The sequence below is a fragment of the Phaenicophaeus curvirostris genome, chromosome 4 (assembly GCF_032191515.1).
Source record: "Phaenicophaeus curvirostris isolate KB17595 chromosome 4, BPBGC_Pcur_1.0, whole genome shotgun sequence".
Lineage (NCBI taxonomy): Eukaryota > Metazoa > Chordata > Aves > Cuculiformes > Cuculidae > Phaenicophaeus > Phaenicophaeus curvirostris.
Window position 1 is genome coordinate 3223701 of NC_091395.1, and position 24571 is coordinate 3248271.

At 39.2% G+C, this 24571-nt stretch overlaps 1 protein-coding gene across 27 annotated transcripts in view; it reads right to left on the reverse strand.

Moving 5' to 3' along the window:
• Positions 1 to 24571, reverse strand: part of CAMK2D (calcium/calmodulin dependent protein kinase II delta) — a 135686-nt gene that overhangs the window by 32509 nt on the left and 78606 nt on the right. For 9 of the 27 annotated variants that reach the window (XM_069855146.1, XM_069855137.1, XM_069855128.1 and 6 more), the window contains exons 5-13: positions 20648 to 20713; positions 18000 to 18072; positions 12308 to 12410; positions 8185 to 8268; positions 7093 to 7187; positions 5982 to 6104; positions 4903 to 4986; positions 4107 to 4149; positions 393 to 430 (exon numbers count right to left, since the gene is read on the reverse strand). In XM_069855146.1, coding sequence (XP_069711247.1) covers positions 393 to 430; positions 4107 to 4149; positions 4903 to 4986; positions 5982 to 6104; positions 7093 to 7187; positions 8185 to 8268; positions 12308 to 12410; positions 18000 to 18072; positions 20648 to 20713 — 709 coding nt within the window. Of the gene's footprint in view, positions 1 to 392; positions 431 to 4106; positions 4150 to 4902; positions 4987 to 5981; positions 6105 to 7092; positions 7188 to 8184; positions 8269 to 12307; positions 12411 to 17039; positions 17113 to 17999; positions 18073 to 20647; positions 20714 to 24571 lie in introns of all 27 variants that reach the window. The other 18 variants (XM_069855148.1, XM_069855138.1, XM_069855129.1 and 15 more) reach the window with 3 other exon arrangements.

Here is a 24571-nt window from a genome sequence, read left to right on the forward strand (position 1 = left end):
AATGAAAAGTGAAGGGGAAACTTGGAGGCAACAGAGCTGCAGATAAACACTGATACTTTAAAAGCCAACATGCCCACCACTAAACCATTATTTACATTTATAAGCTAATCATAGCAAGTCTTTAATTACATAGTCATCCTTCATTAAAACAGCAAGAAAAGCATTTTCTCCAGTAGTTTCTGCTTATTAAAATGCTTGTTTTCCAAATATTTCTTTTATTCCATTTTTTAAACTTCATCTATTAACTTTAATCACCGCAAATATATGGTTAGAAGCACTTACTAACAAACTCTATAAAGGAAGAAATAACAATAATCAATTCTAAAAACTGGCAGAGGTCACAGAGGGGTGGTGACGAATAAAATGTATTTTAAAGCACGTGTTTAACCTACCTTAACTCCATCTGGCTTTTTCAGTAAACTCTTGGCTGCTGTAAAAGGAGACAAACAATTTCAGTTACCTCTGAGGTCAACCAGCTGCATAGCAAAAGCCCCACTGCCTCCCAGCTGCAGACACATTTTCAGCTTTTATTTCCTCCTTTTGTTGCTCTGAGCATAGGAAATGAAATATTTAAGAAACGACAAATACTTAAGAAGGTTCCTTCCAACCCAAAGCATTCTATGATAGATCCCTATTCCCACTGATTAATCCTGTGGCTTAATCAGATCTATACAAGGAGAGAGTCCTTGGGTGGCACAGAGGTAACGGAAGCATGGTGAGTGTAAAAGCAGCAGCTTGGGATATACTCGATTTTTCAACTGCAATGTGTTTACAATTGTTGGTAGGGAAGTTTGACATGACTATAAAAAGCACTATTCTGATGGCAGGGACTATGACCAGATGTTTGTAGAGCCCACTGGTATCTTAAGTAAACTAGGTTTTCAAAAAATGCACCTCTGACCAATGGTCCTTGGGGGATTTCCCACCGTCAGTCACCTTGTGTGGAAGGTTAGGGAAGTTGCAACTAACGGACAATCTGCTAGTGAAGACGGGTTTAGAAGGAGCTAATAATAACAAACAGCAAACTTTGTTTGGGGATGTTGGGGAAGACTTCACTTGCCACAATGTGTTAGGCTTTAAACTCCACCACTTAAAACTGGCACCAAGAACGGGGCCAAATCACTCCTAATTACTGAGTGTGGATGGCCACTGTGCTAACAAACGTACCGTAGCTCTGCACCTGAGAACATTTACAGCAGGAATCTACACTGGGTGACCTACCAAGTTCAAACAAACTCTTTGCCAAAGTGTAAATGCTTCATGGCTCACTGCCCAAGTTTTGAAGAATAATAAATTACAAGAGAAGTCTGGTGCTTTTTGGTTTTCTTCTTGTTTATAACCTAACTTGCCTACCAGAAGTGTATCACGGCTTAGATTGTAAGAAAGTGCTGTTCTATATACACTGTTTTGCTTAGAAGTGGGAAGCCTTTTGGAAAGGGAAATGCTGCACCTAACAGTCTGGCATCGTCAAAGGGAGACGGTCCTGACACAGAGCTCCTATCAGGGCTGGCATTCTTTTTTTAAAAACAAAACAAGCCAAAACCAACTGGACCTCGCAAGCCTCAGGCTGCTCAAGCTAACTGAGGACATTGAGTTATTTGGTGTTTGGTTTACACTTGAAGTTTTGTATTGGTGGCTTATTTACCAGCTACATCTGCATTAAGTGCTCATTTAGCTCCAGTTTAGAGCACAAAACGTGTAGGATCCCATCAGAAACTACCAAAATAACTAATGCCCATTATTGTGTTGTTTAAAACTGGAAAGTGAAGCCAGGTTAATGTTTATAATTTCATTACTATATCTGCCCTCCAAATGCAGTTTATTAATCATGGACATCAGCCAACACTGCCATTAAAAATCACAAGGGCCATGATTCACAACTAAAATGAACAAAAATAAATTTGCCCGTATTATGCAATAAGACCATTGCATGTTTTTATTTACAGGAACATGCAAATTATTATTGAGAAGAAATTGTTTGACATCTATTTTCGAAACTGGCAATATGTGCTTACAGGACGTGACACAAGATGCCCTTAGATTTTACACCACCACAAACACTGTGTTTATACCTTTAGCCCTTACAAAAATATGAGAAAACAAAGTAACTCTCAGAGGCTGCTGCTCATAACAAACTAGGTCCTTCTGCTAAATGTGTGCATAAAGCTTCTGAGTTCTTTTAATGCTTAACAAACATTACATGTTATATGTAAAGGATTAAATGAAAGCGAGTAAAATGAGGGCACCAAAAGCAATAGCTAGCAGTATTGTGTGCAAGGTGTTGCCAGCATCTCCTTCAAAATGTGCCTAGTGTGGATTACTACACAGTATTTTATGTTACAGGATATTCAACCTCCCTTGTGCAGTTTAGCTTGGAATTATTTTTAATAATATTTCAATGCATCTTTCTTTAAGCACAGATACTGCATACAAATTAAATATTTGAAGAATTTGCAGTAGCAAAGCGATTAGCATATTCTAAATTAAGCCCACAATGAAAGATTTCTTGCAACTACAAGCAACAGCCATAAATAAAACCTAAGGCAGTGCTAATAGGGCAGAAAGCAGACTGGAAAGAAATGGTGTTGTGAGAATGTGTAGAAATAAAAGTGATTTAGGACAAACAGCAATTTTGATTCAGAAGATAAAAAAGATGTTCCTTTCACGTGCTGAGGGTCTTACCTCACAAGAATTACACATTCCACATAAAAGGAAGAAAGAAAAAGGAAAATAAAACACTTTTATAACCACATCGTTATGGACAAATGACCTTCAAAAGCATGCTCTGCAATGAAATACAATGAGTAAACAACTTGAGAAAATAAAAGGTCATCAAGGAAAAATATAGGTAATTATGGTACAAAACAGAGATGATAGGTGATAAAAAAACCTAAAACAAAGCCAAAACCCCGTTCTGCTTTTCATGCCAAAATACTATTTTAAAATTACTTCAGCATTTTTTTTGTTCATGAAAGTTGAAACTGACCCTTACTTATACAGACAGTGGTAGTTATCAAAGTGATGAGAAATGATGTATTTGTTTGATATTTAATAGTAATTCACTTTTACAAAATATGCAGACTACATCACCGCCACCTTTAAAATTAATTGGCAGCTACTGGCAATTCATTAAGCATTAACCCAAGGTAATTTACATAAACGTTGTTGTCTGTGTTATAGGTGTGTACTAAACATACGTGCTTAACTAAGAAAGAAATTTTATATCAAGTACTATGCAAATTGAACAAGCTGTTCACGATTATGTAATTTATTTTGGATGAATCAGTGCTTATTATTATTCCAAACATGCCCAAAGCACTATCATGTTTTTGTCAGTTAACTTAATTTATGTTACACTCCAACAGTTACATCACAGGGCAGAAGGATATGTAAAACTACTGATTTTTAAATTTGGTGATCTTTTTCACTATGCACTTGAAATGAAAATTTCCACACAGCATTGGAATTTTAGGAATACTAATACCGAGGACAATTCTAACTACTAACATCAAATTTATTTTAGCCTTTTTTTTTTGGCTGGTACAAAGAGCTTTATCTCCAGAGCTATCAGTACAAAATTATTTCATAAGGAGGAAACATCTGTTATATCAAGTCATGCAATAGAAGAGAAGGAAAAGGACTTGTTTTACTATGTTTCTTACTCCTTAGCAAAGCAACAAAGACTGAATGTGTATTTTTTTTTAACTACGGGATGCAACAGAATCCTGGAATGACATTTCAAGTATATAAAAATAAGTTTTCAAATGTCGTTTGGTCATAATTGTGCTCTTGGAGCTACAGGAATTATTTTCCTTCATCAGAACAGACAGGAATGTGCTGTCTGTCTTCTGACACATAACATTAAAATAGCGAACAGAAGGAACTCAGTTTCTACTGAAAAATTACACTAATTGTCACCTACAAGAGATTCCATTTGGCCCAAACAGTTTAAATTCTTGTTTGCTTCTGCAAAGGAAACAACTTCCAATATTTAGATGCTCCTGAATATCAAACAACTTTCTGTACTAATGAATCCTAATTATAGCTTGATCATCACAGACATCAAAACATAAAGACCATATCAATCCAGAACTCAATGAACATACCTGAGAAATTTCTGGTAGCCAGCATAGTTGTCAAAATGGCCCCCTGTGTACACACACATGTTCTCAAATTAGCATCACACTTGTGTATAATTCTGAACATGAACATGACACAACAAAAAGGAAAACACGCGTAAATGACACCAATTACTAAACTGACCTTGAAAGAATGGATTGTCTGTGCATTACCTATCAAACGTGATGCCATGAGCACACAAATTGTAATTTAATATTAACTACACACCTATTAGCAATTTCGATATTCCAAATATTTACCAGTTGTGACTATGTAATGCACAAACCGTGAGTACTCAAGGGCACTGTAATTATCAGCAGAATACCTTGCTGAATATGAAACTGAATTCACTAATGTGCTTAGATTCTTTTTGAGGTAAGAAGAAGAGTTTATTTGTAATATGCTAATATATAAGATGCTAAGTAATATGTAATATACAATTGCAAGACACTAAGTCCACATCTACAAAGTTATCCTGCCTGCTAAACAGAAAACCAAAGGATAATCTAAAAGAATAACTTTCAGGATTTTCTTTCAACAAAATATTTTGATGTATATAAATGGAGATGACTGTTATTACTTTGAATCCAACAAAATTATGCTATATTTTATTCACTTTCATGAAGAGTTTAAGATCCACATGCCAAAAGTCAATCATCTATCAAACAGTTAATTTAAGCATAATATTCAAGAAAAAAATTTGCTTAGACATGGAACATATGCCAACAATCTTTTCCCTCTCCAAAACTAGCAACTCGTCCTTGCAGAAGTTTTCATTCTTACCTTTAGTTTTCTTCTTGCATTGAATTTCTTCAAGCAATCTACAGTCTCTTGTCTGTGCATCATAGAGGCAACAGTAGAACGTTGCTAAGAGAAGAAGAAAAGAATCCTTTTAATGCACCCAGCAGAACATCTGGCATTTTATTTACTCTACAATGTACATATTACAACCAACATGGTCCAAAACTTAGGCCTTTAATTTCTACCCTGTCTGTCAGGCGGGTTTCTATACATCTGGGAAATTTCCACATCAAGAAAACCAAGCTCTCATTTTACTCAGCCTTTTCCACGTGTAAAGTCCTCTTGGAACAAGGAGGGACTAATAAAAAACCAAACTCTTAGAACTTGGGTTACATAGCGTAAACATAATCAAAATAATACACCCTATTATGACTTTGGAAAATAAATTTTAAACTAAGAAGGAAACCTGTCCTTAGTATCAGGAAATACTTCACAGAAAATTCAGCTCTACCTGCACTTTCTCTATAACTCAGCTTTACTTCAATCACAATTTAAAAGGCAAGATAATGCAGCCTACTGGAATGAATAAAGAGTTGGGAACAAGCTACTTGTTCCACTGTGACTTTCGGAGTATCAGCCCAGAGCATCTGTAAAGTCAGAGTGTAGAATGTACTGAGAATTGGAAAGTATTCCTGGATCCAGTAACAGACAGGCAGCCTCTGCTACCTGCAGATCCAAGTCTCTTAATTTCCTGTCTTTACATTGCGTGCTTATCATAATGGCTACAGGGAAACGAAGAAATTACCTAATTCAAAGTTACTTTCTGGTATATTTGTTTCTCTGAGATTTTAAAATAATGGTCTAATTCTGGCAGTGATCTTCTGGATCACAAAGTCCAGGCAAAGAAGTTAATTTCTGCAAAAACCTTATCCCAGGCTGAAACCTCACTGTACGATACTAATGACTGTACCTCCATAATTACAAGTCTACACTCCTCCAGTCACATAGCTGCACGAATAAAGAGAAAATCTGCCCTCTAAATACCTTCACTATGTACTGAAGTAAACCATAAGCTGGTTTGTCTGCCACATTTTCCTGTTAAACCTGTGGAAATTACTTACGCAGATCCATGGATGCTTTAATGCTTCTGATGCTGTGATACGTTTTGCTGGGTTGATGGTAAGCATTTTATTGATAAGGTCTTTTGCTTCAGGGGTCACTGTATCCCACTCTGGTGAGGGAAACTAAGAAAAAACGTGTGTGTGTGTGTGTGTGCATTACCTTGTACAATCTTTGCGCAATTTTACCCACAGATTTCTATTGATAATAGTTCTGTAACGTTTAATAGGGAAAAATGCAGTTTGCCATCAAGTTTGAATTAGCCAGTTTTATAAATAATGTTCTTCTCCTTCGCTATTTTGACCTTTTATTTATTTGGTTCAAATGCACAGCACTTCTGTTTTTACAATAACATGATGCCAATCAAAAATTACGACAGCAGACAGAATAACAAAACCCAGCCATCTGAGAAGCATGGGGGGGTCAAACAGCATTTAAAACAGTCCTAGTTTCTCTTTTAATAAAAACAAAAATATTAGGTGTTATCATTCTAACTTCTTTTAGCTTTCTTTCAACGTAAATCTTGTTGCTAACCGTATAGCTATGATATATAGACGAAACTAGTTATGAATTTAACACCTCCCTGCTCAGCAAAATATTTATACATGTGCTTGAAGCATCTGCTCAAATGCCAACAGAATGAAGAAAATGCCCCATCTTAAACTGCTTTTGTGAACAGGCCTTAACCTTGAGGATTTTGCGTTTTCCACCATTAAAAACATTTATTCTTAGATGACAGGAATTTGATATAACCTAGGCACAGCGCATCACAAGTATGTGCTACGTACATGCAATGCAGGTGCAGGGTTCACTGCACTTCATTTCTTGCCCTCTAGGATGAAAATTCCCCAGTCCCACCCTGTGTGTTACTGTAGGATTACTTGTTTACTGGGAAGAAAACTTGACAGACTGCAAGTTTCTTTTCACTAAAAAAACATTGCAAAACAACTCCCTGTTCAGTCTTTGCTGACCAGGACAGGATTCAAGTAGGAGCTTAAAAATTATAAAGTTAAATTATTATAAGAAATAATTCTAATTAAACTTTCCACACCAGAAAACTCCCATATACAGATACAATTATAAATAATTGAATAGATAGAGTATGGTATGTACATCATAAGCACCAGCCTTGATCTGTTGGTAAAGCCTGTGCTGGTCTTCATCCCAGAAAGGAGGATATCCCACCAGGAGGATATATAGAATGACACCTGCAGAAAAGTCACAGAAATACTAAGGGATTCCAAAAATCATACCCCAGAAATCCATTTTGTGCCTTACAAACAGGTAAAACAAATGGCTCCATAGTATTATCCCAGCTACTGAAAAATACTGCCCATTAATACTGGATATAATATTAAATTTAAGGTTCATAAGATAATGAGTATCTGACACAACTTCCGATCAGGAACACTGGGAAGCTCTTGCTAGCTGGAGAAACAATTTTCAGTGATCACAGATGTTCTAGGAAAATGCATTTTTTAGTTCTGGTTTTATCATGTACTGGCGTCTGTAAGATTGTTTTTTAACTGATCTCATGCAAAGAAAACTCAGGCAACTCAATGTATTTGTATAGGTACATGGTCAACAGGAACTTGAGAAGTCCACCTGTCAGCCTTACAGAGATGATTCACTATAACTAAAGAAAAGTGCTTTCATCAATACAACCAAATAAGTGTGGGCAGAAGGAAAATAAGGAACTTGCCAGTTGCTCTAAGCTAGGTAGCTGCCACTTGCCAGTACTTTGAACTACTATTTAAAGAACTGGAGGATAAAGTAAATGCACTACACTCCAGTCCACAAAACACTTAGTTTCACAATTTAAAACCACAGTTCTAGTATCAGAAAGGTCTAGTAGTCAAATCAGATTTTGGGCTGCTTGTGAACCAAATCTAAACTCACTGTATGAACTGTTTCTAACTAGTTAGGCATCCTGTGCCTGCAGCTTTTCTTTAGATACTCTCTGTTAAAGTGTCTTGTGCAGACATGGCCAGGAATGCCATGATTACACACCTTCACAAATTATTTTTTAAAAATACGAAGCTGGTAGAATAATAAAAATCCAACAACCCTTTCTAAAAATCAATATTGAATATTATTAAATATATACTATCTGATAGAGAATAGAATGTATTCTGGACTTCATCTTTCTCTCTCTCAAAACACTTTATGGTGGACTGAACATTGTCTTTCAGAATAATTTCTTACCGCATGCCCACATATCCACAGGTTTTCCATAAGGATCTTTCCGTAACACCTCTGGAGAAAGGTATCCCGGAGTACCAGCAAAGCCTGTCAAAAGGCAAGACAACTGTTCTCAAAAGCTGTATGTGCTCAGTAAAAATCAAGTGATCCTCATCTCAGCTCACAAGACCCAGACAGTATTTCCCAAGCCATCAACTACCAATCACTTTATTTTGAACCTAGTAATTTAGCCTTTAAAATTTATATATTCTTCATTCTTTTTTCATTACCAGCCCTGCTGCTTCCTCCTAGGAGAAATACAAAATGTAGGTACAATGTAAACTTTTTGTACGACACTCTAAATGATAAAAGCTTAATGGCTAAGAACATTCAGTACCATTTCCATTAGCATGTCTGTTCTTTCAAGCATTTTTGCCTCAAAGAAATGCTTGGGCATTCTGGAAAGGTAACAATTTGGTGGCTTTCATGAAGGAACACATATCATTTCTGAAATACCACACTGGATTCCACAAAACTTACGAGGGATGGTGATAAAGAATAAAGGGCGCAGCTACAGAAGAAGAGAGCCTTTGCCCTGCAACTGGCAATCATTTTGGAGTGGGAGGAGGAAACGAAGGAACACATTCTGCATATTCTATCGAGAACATAGCTAAAATATTTTCATGAAAAATAAGCTTGTTTTTTGCAGTCTCCTGATAGGAAAGCTATGAATAGTTAAAAGAGTACTATCTCACAGGAAACACATCGTAAGCTTCTTTGAGAAGCTGAAAAATATATATGCCCAGTAGCTGTAAACAGAGTGATGTTTTATATCTCTTCCTGGCTGTAGTGCTCTACAATAATATTTTTCTTCATTTAAAAAGGGAAGTAAAGTTGTCTTGCCTTTCAAACTTAACATAGCTTCACAAACATTACTATCAATCACTTAAAAATAAACTTTAAAGTAAAAATAAAGATAGTACTTAGCTAACTATTTTTTTTTTCAGCGAAAAAGAAAAAACACAGTGAAATTGTTACTTGTTATTTATCAGGTACCTGTATAACTGGTCAGAGGAATCCCAGTATGAATGTGTACTTCTCAGAAAACTATCACCACTAGTAGTAATTACTTTAAAACAACTTGCAAAGCTGGAAACTGGGACTGCAAAGTGTCTAGAATAGACTGCATCATCTTGCACTCCTATCATCGTATGATACGCTACCCAGGGAAGTGGTGGAGTCTCCTTTCCTGGAGGGGTTCAAAAAACGTGCAGCAGTGGCACTGCAGGACATGGTTTATCAGACATGGTGGCGGTGGGCTGATGGTTGGACTGGATGAGCTTAGAGGTATTCTCCAACCTCAGTGATTCGATGATTCTAAATTTAACGTAACTACCAAATTAATCCAGTGAAGCTACTCAAATGACTTCAGTGGTGCACATCTAAGTCCTAATTGCAGGCTGGACTTGAGATGCAACCAGGACTAACTCTAGCTCGCAGTGAGTAAAAACTGCAGCCCGGGGCAATGAGTCACCTGCCTGGGTGAGTCAGCAGAGCCCGTCTGGCCTGGGGTTCCAACTAAAACCTGTGACACTATCTATGAGCAGGCAAGGAACAGGATTGTTTTACAAACACGCAAATCAGGAAAGTGTTCTGTTGTATCCAAACACACAAAGCCCCAGCCAGTTCCCTGCTGAGGCATAGCAATGGCTTTAAGTAGAAAAGTGACCATTGCACCAGAGGACTACACCCCAAACGAAGGGGAAAAAGGGGAGGGGAGGAGGTGGGGGAAGAGAACACCATACTGATACAGAGCTATAATTAGAATCAGAGCACACCAGGGGTCACTAAGTGCTGCAGAACCCAATGGAAAGCAGAAAGATCTGGAAGGAAGTAAGAAAAAGTCCAAAATATTGAGCACATCAGAGTTCATGGTTTGTCATGTTATAGCAGCCACAAAGATGAAGGAAGGCACTCGAACCGCTAGGAAAGGTTCTGCAGAGGAAGTTCTGGAAAAGGTACAGAACCCACTAGTCTTATCGAATACCACAAATTAAAATAAGAACTACATTAGACTCCTCTCTTCCTACTGCTTTCCAGCCAGCTTAGCTCTTCCTCACATACACATTCTGAAGATACTCTGTGCAGTCTCCTTTCTATCAAGCTCAGCATAGCAGTCCTCACGATGCCACAAGTCTTAAATCAAGCGCTTCACAAGAACCCAAGGATCAAAAACTAAAGTGCAATACTTTCAGCCTCCTGTGCCTCATCTGCATCCAGACAAATGTCATTACCTAGACAAAATATCCCTGCAGTCAAGTTCATTCTGCTGATTTTTAATTGGGATGCTTCCTGTCTACCTTATGTTTTTGTCACCGCAACAGATCACCTGTGTTCTGTCTTATTCCTATTCCTCCCCTTTTGTAGTAGTCGATTTGTTAATGTGCAAGAGCAATCTCCTCTGTCTTTTGTGGATTATTGAAATCCATTTATACAAAGGCCGGGATTTAAAAGAACAGGCTAGCTTATAAAGCTACCAACATATGTCCAACAGTTCTGCCTGTGCAGCCACAGGCAGTTATATCCTAGATTTCAAACACTTAAATCTCTCAACACACTGCCTGCACAAAATCCAACGTGCTTTTATTCTGAGCGTTGACAGCAAGCTCACGATCACTTTGTTTTAAATCGCACATTCTAGCTGCCAGGAGAGAGACGAGGTAGCCGCTATAAATATTTTATTCTGTACTTTTTCCTTCTGGGATTTACAATAAATTTGTCCTGTGCTTCCTATCTGTTCCAAGAACATGGCATGCAAGACAGATGCATCGCAGTTGTACACGTCCTACTACTTAGAATGACCAGCATTAAATCTTTTTCACCAATTTCCTTTTTTTTTCCCCTTTAAATTAACGAAAAAAGGAATACTTCATGGAACTGGAGAGAAGTGCACAATATCTAACTCACTTCCCCCATCCTCATCTCATAACCTGAAGTAGAGCATTGTACAGGACACTAAGGTATAGTCCAGGTATAAATTCTGAATATACACTGTCAGTTGGCCCCTTCAGGAGGGCAGACACCCTCCATTTCCACATTTAAAGAGGAGGTCTCAAGCACAGAATGTGCTCTTTTCTGGTGGTCACATGCACTTGAGTTTGCTTCCACACACCTATACCTCTTTGTCACCATCACCACCAGGCAACCACATGCTTGATCCCTTCCAGATGAAACACAGCATCATAACATGGTTTGGTTAAAAGGGACCTTAAAGCCCATCCAGTGCCGACCCCTGTCATGGGCAAGGACATCTCCCACTGGATCAGTTGCTCCAAGTCCCATCCAGCCTGGCCTTGAACACCTCCAGAGAGGGGGCAGCCATGACTTCTCTGTGCAACCTGCCTCCCAGGCTCTACACCCATATTTCCTTCCTCTAGATACACAGGGGAAAGCAGGGGAGAAAGGGCTTGTGTGCACCTAAGTCAAACATACAGGTTGACAAAAGCTAGGAGACACCAGGCACCAGCAATCCTTAGTTTCAGAATCAAGAAATGCCACTGGCACTGAGACTACATGCAAAAGGGACATTTTTAAAGCTGTATTTACTAGAGGCATGAATTTAAAAATCCTCTCCCTCCATCGTACCCTGTACCAGTACTTCTGTGTTGGCAAAATTCCCAGCATGAACACAGCTCTGCTATAATAAGAGACTTTTGCCCCTTTAATTTGTGTCGTTTGATAAGGGGATTTACCTTTGCTAGTGAAGAGGGGGCTATAAGGCAGAGTCACTTCTTGCCTAAGCAAGCTCTGAGTTTTGAAACACGCCCACAGGTCACTTTTGAAGTGCTGGGGGATTTTTGCTTGCTGTTTTTTCTTTGGGTTTTTTTTTTTCCTTTTTTAAATAAATAAGGTCTGCTGCTGAGCTCTATTTAATTCGGCAAAATTACAGACAACATTCTTCCTGGAGAAAAAGCAATAAAGCGTATTCAGGTGTAGAGACTGAACAACGAACAGTACCCCTTAAAGCTACACATCAAGTAGTCACAGAGGTGCATGTTTCACACCGTGGGGGAGAGCTGGGTGGTTTGGAAGGCTTCACAGCTATGGTGAATAAATGGTGAAGAAACAGAAAACCAAATTTACTTACCAAACCAAGCCTGCTGCTCTCCTTGGACTTCTATAGCCAATCCAAAGTCTGCCAGTTTTACTGCTGCTCCCTTGGATTTGCTAGCTAAAAGTAAGTTCTCAGGCTTTATTCAGAGAGAGAAAAAAATTGAGATGAATAGATAAGTAAATATATTTTAGCCAGGTTGTTACTTTTTTTTTTTTTCTAGTTATGGTACTCTGGAAAGGAATAAGTACTTAGAGCAATTAAAAAAGAGGAAAAACCCTGTGTTTTCTCCATGAAATTGCAAAAAACTGCACTTTTCATTCCTACTTGGAAGAACTACCAAGCCTGTAAGCAGCCTCAATGATCCCATGACAGCAAGACTAAGGACAGCGGGGAGATCTACAAGAGATTGGCCAGACCGGTCATATGGAACTATGACGCCCATTTGTGTGACAGGACAACTCAAAGATTCCTAGAAGCTCAATACTAGAAAATTGCTGCAGAACCCCCTCAAAAGATGTGTATTCTTTGACTACCTATCTAACCTAGGCAGTGTGGGGGATTAGGCAACTGTGACTGTCAAACATAAATATCTTTTGCATGATAGCTCAACAATAACAGCCATATTATTATATTTGCATTTCAAGGGCAGGTGTATTTTCATTGCAAATCTTTCAGCAGAACCAGCATGCCCACACTTGTGCTTGCAGAGAATCTATTACAAATAACAAGGTAAGTTTGCAGAAGTTACCACTTTGCTTTTTTTTAGGGTCTGTTGGTAATATCTGAAATCAAATGGTACCATTCACCCGCACAATTAAAGGATTTGAACATAACAATGGTGTTTGTTTTACCGTTCCTAATGTACCCTTTTAACGTCATTTAACAAATATAAAGGCAAATTGCCCAAAGATAACTTTATTCTATTAACCTTAACTTTTGTTTACAAAAACCCCAACTTACAAAATACTGTAGAACGCAACAGATTACTACAGAGAACTGTGACCTCTATAGCATTTTCCTGCCACTTCTTTCTTTTCTACCTCCATTATTTAGAAATAACTAAATCTCACTTCCAAGGGTATTGCTGTGACTCCTCCCGAAGCAGTTTTACTAGTGATTTATCACAGGGGAATTCCCTGTATCCAGTCTGGCACTGGGGACTCGGATCTTGCATACTCTTAAACTCCTATTTCATTTGAAACCCAGCAGCAATCAGATACGTTACCAAGGGACTATTTATGTGATTACAGTTAATCCCATGCAGGTACTGAGCCTGGAAACAATCAGGATCATAAGCTGCTTTCAGCAAAGGCCGTCTTTAATGCATCTGTCAAGTATCCAGCAGAATTTGCTTGAGCCTAATTAAGACCTCAACCACTGTGAAACTCATATTAATTAACAACACAACTGGCCCTGACAAACCCTTTAGTCCAAAGGTGCTTTTTCCCCCCTCTCATGAAACTGTAAAGGAACACATTTACAGCAGTTTACAAAAATCACTCTCTCACTCATCCCTTTGCTGCTATGATGTCAAGGGAAAGACAGCATTAAAAATCTTTCATCAAGAGCTACTTCATGAATGTTCTATTTCCACATTTTTAAAAATTGAGATTAAGGACTCTCAGAACGAAAGATAATCTTTATATTCACTTAAATGATCAGTAACCACTTTGATTACATTACATCAAACACTGACTGAAGAGCCGAGGACTCTTCTTCCAGTTCAACACTGATTTAAGCAATGTCACACTGCTCGTCCTCAACTTCAGCATATAGTCACATGGTTCTTGAAGGTTTCCTATGGGAATGGGAGAAGTTTGCAGTAATGACTTCCTGGAATGCACTTCCTATGTAAACCTCTTAAAGCAATGGGCGATTCTATTTGGTTGTGACCTTCAGCAAGCCAAAGGCAATAAAATGCCTCACCCTCCTGGTTGAAACACAAGCGCTAACCTACCAAGCACATACCACTTCACAACAAGTGATTCCATCCAAAACAGCAGTTTCATGGTTTCCCCTGCTGGGTTTCTTGGTTGTTGGGTTTTTTTTGGTTTTTTTTCCTTTTCCTCTGGGATTACTGTGGTTTTTTTTTAAATCTCATTACGTGTCTTTACGCTGCCAATCCAAGTGGTCTGCAGAAATGCTGTCATCACAGGTGAGTATGTTAAACAGAAGCTGAAGTGGAGCTCCTGCTTTACTCCTACACCAGAAACAACAGCCGTTTGAGCAATATTGTGTGGGACTATGCGCTTAAACACCATGCAGCTGTCAATCCAGGATGATGAGATGCATAATTATCAGGTATTAGCTTAGAATGACTGCAATTACTTGGAAAACATTAACAGCCCAGTGAGGGGCACTCAGGACTCATACACTGGAGTCAATAGTGTTACCTTGTGTGCTGGCAGACTGGCTGCAGTCAAGCATGTCGCATGGCAGTGTTTACTACTAAAATTAACTATAAATACATTAACATGATTTATGGCTTATTTTTCCAAAGGTTTTGAAAAGAGATCAAGTAATTAAGCTGTGTATATTTTTCCTTTAAAATAACTAGTGTGTTCGCCTTCTGGGGGAAATGCAAGAGGGTCAAAATCACAGAGTTTCACAAAAGCAGTAAGGCTGCTGGCTGCCAAGAAGTGGAATTCCTACATGGAAGCACACATTTTACCATCTGTTAAAGACAGATTGCCAGTAACAGGTTAATTTTTCTGGATCTAGGATCCACCACCATTCTGACTTATATCAAAGGTCACAGACAGCAGGAGCAACCACTTCTGCAGTTCGTAAGACGCTGAAAAACTCTCTGTTTGCTGCTAAATTATGCTAAAAGCAAAGTTGAATAAAATGAGATTGAGCAACATCTCCCCTTCTCATCGCTCTCTCTCCCCCCAAACTTGTCATCAAATTGTGGTCCAAGTCATTGGAAAAAAATCCATCAAGTTTTGCAATTGAAGGATCCCTGCCAGGCCACAACCATCTTCTGGACATCCTGTAGCTCTTCTCTTGCATCTCAGCCTCTTCTTTTGGCTACAGAGAGTTCTGTGGGGATTTCGCCAGAGGCTTTCATTTCACTCTTTTGCCATGAAGTAGCAACTGAAGAAGGACTGTTTTCTGCTTCCTGCAGTTTTCACTTAAGTAAATCTGGGTACTAAGGCTTGGCAGCAACTTTTTTTCTCACACTGTTTTTACAGTCCATCCTGGATTTGCCAGAGCAAGAAATCCACACATGGTTTGAAGCAGGGAACAACTGGATTTAATGCATTATTTTGCACAAATGTAGGAAAAGCACTGGAAAGCATTCCTTACTCTGTCAGCTTGCCATCTTTTTTTCAACTCCTTTTCATATGAGAAGCAGAGTCTTGCATGCACAGTGAGGAGGGGAATCGCTGGAATAGCTGGACATAATTGACATCCTTTAATTTAAACACGTTCCGTGTTATCCAGTGGCCACAAAAGATTCATGGATTGGATAGACTTGCCAGTCTCCTGTTGTACAACAGTGATGCAGGAAAATCCAGGAGTGCAAAACGGGTAGAGGATTTTGTGTGTGCATCTCTGAAATCTATCACGTGCTTCAAGCTCTTAAGAGTGTAACCCTTTCTGTTCTTAAAGGACAACAACGGAGACCTTTACAAAGTGCGACAATAACAGTTGTTTATTTGGGAGAGGATGGCAAGAAAGATGCTGGTGTTCTGACTCCAACATTAATACTCACGATAACCGCCAGAAAACTCCTATCCTGAGAAGAAATTCCTGCTCCCCATAACTCAGTCAGAAAGGAAAACAAGAGGCAAAGCATCTGTGCCAGCAGGAATTACCGTGCTTCACTGCCTCAGTCTCCATGCTATTTTTTCTCCACCTTTGTAAAGGAACTGGTATTTCAGAAAGCACGCTCCCACTTGATTTCAAAATAAACTTGAGGATCTTGAAGCCCAGGTGCCCAAACTAAGTCTTCTCCTTTACCCACAAGGCTCATACACTACCATCTTTCAGACAGACTTTGTCTCTCTCAGCTTCTCAATGATCTCCAGCTGTGTCTTTCCATGTCGATGTACTTTAAACGCAGACAGCATTTCTGCAGCAGATGACTCCAGCCAGTTGGATAGGTACATGGCTAAGAAAGAGGCAATGCTCATTTCAACACAAGAATTTTCTTTCCGATGCTTCTATCCCAACACTATCGTTTCTCCAGAAGGAACTCAACTCCTCAGGTGATCATAGTGAGAACATTGTAGAAACTCCTGCTTTACAAAGACGTTCTGTAGCCCAACCATCATCTGAAGGACAGAGAGGTCTTTGTGCCAGCAATCTCACAGTAGCTGGCCTTTTGGCACTAAAATGCATGACATGCAACTGCTAACGTGCTTCCCAGAAGCACTCCAAGTTATGCTGATGAGAGTCGGAGAGCTCCCCCCATGCCCTGCCCCAAACACTCTGGACGTCAGAGAGGAAGATCATGTATTCAGCAAACACATCAAACTCTTGAAAATTAGCTCCTGCTGCCCCTGGTACTGACTACAGGTGCCAGCAGGCTCTGGACAGCTAGGAATTGGCAGGCCTGGAATAGATTTTCTCCAGGAAATGCTAGCGGTTCATTCTTGTGCCTAGGTGAAGCGAAGTAAAAATAACGAGGAGGGGAGGAAAGACAAGCATGCCATTTACATGTCCATTGACCACAGCTGCGTTTGGCTCGGGCTGGCTGCTCTCCGCTGCGGCATGCGCGGCTCCGGCAGGGAGGGCTCGGCGGGGCAGCAGCACTCACCTTGAGGTCGCGATGGACTACACCCATCTGATGGCAGTGCAGCACAGCCTCCAGGATCTGCTGAATGCAATGACTGCATGCAAACACCAGGGCCCTGGGTTAGTTCCCGGCGTGTGTTCGCTGCCCACATGCCTGCGGCCAGGCGCGGGGCTGGTGGCGGGGCTGGCTTGGGCACCACGCTCCCCGCTCCCTGCCCCGCTCCACACCGCTCTGAGCACGACGGCCTCAGGCACCCGCCACAGCGGGACCCGGCAAGGCACAGCCTCGGAGACACGCTTCGGGGCTGCTGCTTGCATTTGGGTTGAATTAAGCTTTTTTTTTTTTTTAATGACAATTTTAAAAAGGAAAATCGTCAGGAAAGCGTGTGAATTTAGCCAACAGTTTTTTGATGAGGTCGTGTTAAATATTTGGCATCCTACTTTTTCCTCCTTTCCTTAGTGACCATTGAGGTAACAAGAAACACCCTCCGAGCGAGGTGTTTTAGGTAAATTATTAACTTTAGTCAGCAATTAGCGTCACTTGCCTGAGGGTTCGTCATACTCTAATGCAGCAGCGTGCGACCGGCTGTTCTACTACTGCAACCCAGGGTCTCAGAACAGAAGTGGTGTTTACATCTGCAAGCTGACATACATCACAGCCAAAGTCCACCTCCATGGGCATACACAGCGATACACGGACACCCTCAACAGAACACCAGACATGGCTGACAGCAAGGGATAAATCCAGTGCCTTGGAAGCAGACAGGGTTTTTGGCAACCATTCCCCCTTTTCCCATGATGTATATTAGGCCTGTAGACTTGCAAACTGGAAAGAGGCATCATGCATTATTTGTTCGGCTAGTTGTTTTGAGGGTGAGTAGGATAGGCCAGGGAACATCGCAGACAACCCACCCGCTGCCCATACCCAGCGGAAAAAAAAAACCAAACTCTTATATCCAATTGATGGGCACCAGATACTGACCTTCAGGTCTCTGTGAACTATGCCATTTAGATGACAATGATTAACACTTTCTAGAATCTGCTGTATACAATGACTGCAAAGATACAAGGGCAGAATGGAAGGGAAAACATTTTAAAGGCACATAATCACATTAAATACAAAAAAAGTAAAACTTAAAGAAAATATAAAGAACAAAATCGATTTTACACCTCCTGACAAGTCTTGATTGCACACTGAACTGGAATGAAACAGTGTGGAATACTGAGAGATTTCCAGCTCTAACACATCCAAAACCCAAAGCAAACAAAAAAACCAACCAAAACCCCAAAACCAAACAAAAAAAAGACATTTAACATGGAACATATGACACCTACAAGACAGAATCATTAGACTGTATTTTCATTCAGCAGTATGGAAGCTTTTTCCAGCTTCTAAAAACTGCTATAGGAGAAAACAATCAGGAGGTAATAAAACAAGTCGCCGTATGTTTTGGGTTCTTAAAGGTTTCACAGCAATGTTAACATTACCACAAGTGCTGAAACAAGAAAACATTCAGAAATGAAGTGATATACAGAAAAAAATGAAACAAAAGTCAGAATCTAACAAAAAGCAAAACATTTCTTATTTTGAATGCAATGGTTTCTTTAAAACAGTTGTCAGAATAAAACTGAGTCATTCAAAAAGGTGGCATGCATTTTCTTTGACAATATCGTCAAGCACTGATTTTGTTAGGATTCACTCATGGAGTGGAAATCCACATTTAAAATGTGGACAAATGTTTTAGTTTGGCGCTTTCAATAATTTCATTAGCAGCTTTTTTTCCATGCCCAGGTTTGCAAGTTTTGGCCAGCCTATGATGCCAAGAAGCACAAGTAAAGTATTCATCTTTTAGAGCGCTGGAACTCTGTCAGACGTTTTTCAGCACCACAAGAGCTTATGAATTTGTTTTTAAAGACATCCTTGTGGCAGAAGTCAGTGGCTGCAAGTAATATAAAGCAGTCAAGGGCCAAGGATTTGATACAGCTCATCCAAAACATTTTGACCATGGAATTCAGAAGGAATGGTCATAAATCAGTAACTGGAGCCCAAGCCTGAAAACCCTTCCTTAGGCGAGTATTCACAACTCACTGGGACTGCTTGTAGGAGTAACGACTACTTGCACGAGTAAGGGCTTGCAGGAGCAGACCAGTATCCACAGTCCTACCAGGTGCAGCTATAAGGTCCATTAACTATTTCTATAGGGATACAGACACGCACACGCACTATATATATGCACACACACGTATGAATATATATGAAAATATATAAAAACAGAGATGCATGAAATCTAGGTACTTCACTTATTTGGTCAAGTTTTTACTGGATATATAAAATGCATATACATATATATGTTCTATATGCATATGCACAGCTTCTTCCAAGATGTCATAATTGTAGAATAGAAACAAAATCATCACAATTTTTCCTTTTAAATCACAAGTATCTTAAAAACACACAATGACACCATATGCTGGCCTTTGGCATCAATATTAAAAATTCTGCTTGAATCTTAGCTGGCAGAAAAGTAATTCAATTTTTTTTTAAATGTAGGCCCTCTCCTTTCACCTCACCTAAATTACTCGTTTTTTTTCTTGTCTACAGTGTGGTTTGCTATGAGGTGCTCCACATTTAAATGACGTTTCTACCATTCCTACAAAAATTAGCAAGAGCAATAAATGCTGGAAGCTTCCTAATACTCAGAGTAACTTCTTGTTTTTTCACTATTATCCTACTGCTGTTGTTAGGGACACTTAATGCTTTCCAGTCATCTGCCAATTAATTCCAAATGAAAAGGAATAACTGAAAATTATATGCACTAAATATGCATCGATGGTTGTGCGTGATGATGAACACACAAAAATCATGAGGATTCTTCCCATTTACTTTGAGATAAATTTTTGGTGAAAGTTATAATGGTAGAATGTATTTTCTTCAAAGTAATTGATCGCAATGTTTAAAAATCATAATTACATGAGAATATATTTAAAATTTATTATTATATGAGGGCAAACAGATTCTGAGATGGAAAAACGGGCCTGATACTTTCTGTCAGCATGCAAATTATAATAATTCTTCAAGTTTCTCAACAAGCACTTGCAGGAAATTGCTAGAGATTTCACATTTGAGCTCAGACTATGAGATGCGCAGCATAATTGCTTACTGATGAAACACAACAAAAATGTTGAAATGTGAAAAGGAAATTAGTACTTCTGGACTGAGAACAAACATTATATTTAATGTAAAATTCTTTCAAGACCAACATCCATTTCAAACTTTGATCAGCAAATGTAAGAATCACTAGATGAGATAGCTGGAATGTTATGTCCAGTTTGCAGAAGAGAAAATTGGGTAAGATTTTAACAACCTCACAAGTTTCCAAAGATTTCAACAAACTGAGATACAACTGCAGCTTTTTCAGATCAGCAGCCATCAGGCTTTCATGCAAGTTCTCCACCACACAATCGTGAGCTCAAAATGCCAAACCATGCCCTTCCAAGTCTAAGAGAACTCTAGTAGAAATCCTAGAGTCTCACAGACCATGCTAGTGAAACTGATGCCAAACACCGTGAGACATTTAAGTAACTATCCAAGAATTACGAAAAGCAACATTAGAAAACCAGATTACTTACCTGGCATCTGCTTCACTATAATATTCTCTTGCAACTATATCTTCAAACAATTCACCTCCCGTGACTCTGTTGGAAAAAGCAAGATGGAAAAGGAGATTTCAGAAGTGAAAATGTGCACCTTAAATCAACTTGACAGGGAGGATGAACTGAACAGAAATGCAAGAGGTACTGACCGGCAACGTGAAGTAATTAAAATGGAAGGTTTTTCCATCTAAATAATTACATGAATAAAAAGGATGTGTTGGAAAAGCAATCATAACTGCAAAATAAAAACAAAGAGCAGCAGCAGCTTATTGGGCAAGATGCCACACATCGGTTATGGACGTCAAGAATAAGCAGCACAACTACAAGAGTAAAGAGAACTGATCAGCAAGGAAAACAGTGGCTGAAATTCAGGATAAACAGAGAACTGCAACATAAGATAGATGTAAGAAAGGAGTGTGCAGTAATGCTGAAAGGGGAGAAGGGTCTTTCAGTGTAGGTCAAAGCACACCAGAGTTGTCCCCATGTGTTAGTGGCATGTTTTCTCTGCTTTTGCTAGAAAGAGGATTGCTGTGTTGGAAGGAGAGTGTAAGCAGGAGCAGAACACCTATATCAGTTCAATGGCAGATTTTCTCCTACAAAATTTTCAGTGATCTTTTTTGAGAAAGTAGGAATAGTTTAGTGAAACTGCCATTTAAAATAATTTAAGAGGCATTACTAGTAGGAGAGAAGACCTGGATGATCTAGAAGACAGAAGCAACTGGGCAGGTTACATTCCCAGGATTTCATTGCACAATCAGTACTTCAATAGAAACAGTCAGAAAGAAACAAAACTGTATTGTTACACCCCAAAGATGACAGTCCAGAGTGAGTCACCAGCAAAATGCTGCCACTGCCTTGGAATGTGCTTGAAACAGGGTAACAGCAACGTCCTTATGTACAGCAGTAAAATATCTGCTTGTATTGTACACAGTTCTGGTCACTCATGTTCAGAAAAGGGAACTGAAACAGCAATATGAGCAGAATATTGCTACTATGCTACCCATTCCCTTACTTGTCCTGTCTTCTCAAATAGGCAAAGCTAGTTTAGCTTGACAAAACAAAGTTTAAGAGGGATGAAAATAAATACTGGAGACAAACACGGTAAATCGTGTTCTCCACAGAGGAGTGTTGTATGGGACAATATCGGAACAATAAATAAGCACACAATACCTGGGGATAATCATAAGGTTAAAAACAGAAGTTTTTTAACAATCACAAAACTGGTGCAATTAAAATAGGTTTTGGTAAAGCAACTGTGACAGATGCTGTATTTGTAAGATGAAGACTAATGAGCTTTTACACAAAATCATAAAACTTGGCTGCCACTGTCAACAAGAGAGTGGACTCAGAAATGGGAAGAGCCTTCCTCTACTATACTCTTTTAACATTTCTCTTATAGAATACTCTGGCAGACTTGTTTAGCTAAATGCAGATGTTCACATGTTCAGGTGCTGCACTGAATGGCTGAAAAAAGCTGCAAGCCTTGAAAATGCACACAATGCAGAGCACACAAGCGCACGGCTCAGTCAGAGCACCCACACACAGCCTCAACAGACGGAATGCATGAATTAGCTCAATTCCTGCTTTCCAAAACCTTGATCCTACTGATATGGATCGTATAAGCATAAATAATTCCTAGATGGGAGATCAATGTTTGTATTTCGTTACTGCTTACGGATGTAGTGAGTTTTCATTTACAGCACATTATATTCTCAATTAATTCCCAAATGTAAAAGCTAGAGTGGGTTACACAACACTTAAAGATTAAGATGCATAAAAATCTATACAATGAATACAATTATTATAGAAAGCAATTAAGTTTAATAGGATTAAAAAAATTAAATGTGAGGATACTTCAGAATCCATAACGTTAATTTTCAAATTGTTCTAGTGGCAGTTTGTTGTAGATCCCAGTTATTCAGTTCCAATGGGTGAGGGCAGAAACTATTTGCTTAACCAGCAGAGTAGCTCCTTTCTCCAAGACAGCCAGCAGAAGAACTTTATTTTCATGTTTCCATTTACATTTGAGTTACTTCATCCTTCTTCTGGGTTTATACCTTGCTGACTTTGAAAGTCATCACTTTCAGGTAACAGAATGCTATTTTGTACAAAAGTCTGCTACAGAATCTGGAGGAGGTGAAACAGCCGCTTGACTGATTTGTACTCTCTTTCTTTTTGCCTTCTGCCTTCCAGAAACTGGCTTTGGTTGCTTTAACACAAAACATTTGATTGATGCATATTTTGACAGTCTTTGATACCTCCTTTTTGCATGTGTATTTGTCTACCACATTTCTGCTAAAGAGGAGTAATTCTCACTGTGATGAATGAAAAAACAAAGCATTCTTTGATCTTATTCTTCCCTAAAACATGTATTTTTGATGCAAGCCAAACAAAAAGAAAAAGCTTTTGTCATCAAAGTCTGTTTCAGTGGGAGAGAAACATTGACGACATGAGCTCTAGTAACTTTCAGGGTACAAATTAAAAGCCATGGGTTCTCACAAATTATTACTGTTCTTTCATAACTTCTGAAGAGCATACCAAACCCAAAACAAATAAAGCACATGGGTTTGTTTAAACTGAAGGATTACAAGCTGCAGGTAGAAACATCCAGGCCCTCTGCACCAGATACGTCATTCAGAAAAACTGCAGAGAGAGGGGTAAGCCGAAGGGTTCCACCTACAAAGGATGCTATTCCTGTTCACCTCTCAGAAGACGTGCATTAGGAAGCAGCTTTTAACTGCCTCGTTCAGCCAACTTCCTACACTCACTAAAACAAATTACTGCATTTACAGTGTTAAATGACACATTTCTTTCTTGCAAACATCTGTAACAATGCATACAAAAATACTCAACTTCATGTATCGTATGCAACCAGTAAGGAAAATTTACCAAACCAAGATATTTAAAGGGAACTCCCAATTTAGCAAAACTAGGTAAAAAAACCTCTGCTGGTGATCACTCTGGTGTTGTTTCCTCCTAGCTTACGTTTGTTATTCCTGTAATTGCTTTCATAATGAAGGTGCGAGGAAGCAGCCATGCAAAATCACAGTGGTCATATACTTTTATAGTTATCTGTGACCACTGTACTTCTGAAAAAGCAAGGTTCAGGAACTTGGCCTAAATACCGGTCTGCATTAGGCCTTTTTTTTTTTGGTATTCTGGTTTCTGTAGCACAGCACAGTCCCTCCACTTGGAATTCAACAGCAACGCCAGAATTCTAAATGTACCAATTGTGGCATCTCATCAAGTGCATTAAAATGGGAGACACTGAAAAAAAAGAGAATCTCATTGACTTGCACAAGAGAGTCTTCAAGTGCTACAGCTGTTTCCATTCAGATACAGCAATTAATACTGACAGAATTGATTGGATTTGAACTCATCTAACATCATGAACACTGAAGACAAACTCATTCATGCTTAGCAGCTGAAATGGGCTGACAGAGACGCAAATCCTAACTACAGGTGCCTTAACCAAGAAGGGAAGAGAAGTAAGAAACTTCATGAAGTCCATTATTAATCTTACTGTGCACACTTTATTAATCTGCAAATCACTTCACTTTACCTAGTGAACAGGACTCAGTCCTTGGCTTGGGAGACACATCACAGGCAGTTATCTTAGTTAATTTTCTAATAGTGATATAGGGGCCATGTAGGTGGATCAGTAAGATGTCACTGTTCCTGGGCAGTGATGTCAATGAGAACTTGAAAAAGCCACTTTGCCTGGGCAAGTGCAAAACAACTACTGTACTCGAGAGTGACACCACCATTTATCCACTTCAGAGATGGGAAGTCAGCAGCCAAAGATAAGTATAATGTGCATATATATGTATGATGTATCAATACTTCCATGCATCTGTTCCTCTCATACGCGGGGCTCCTTACAGGAATAGTCCAACACCA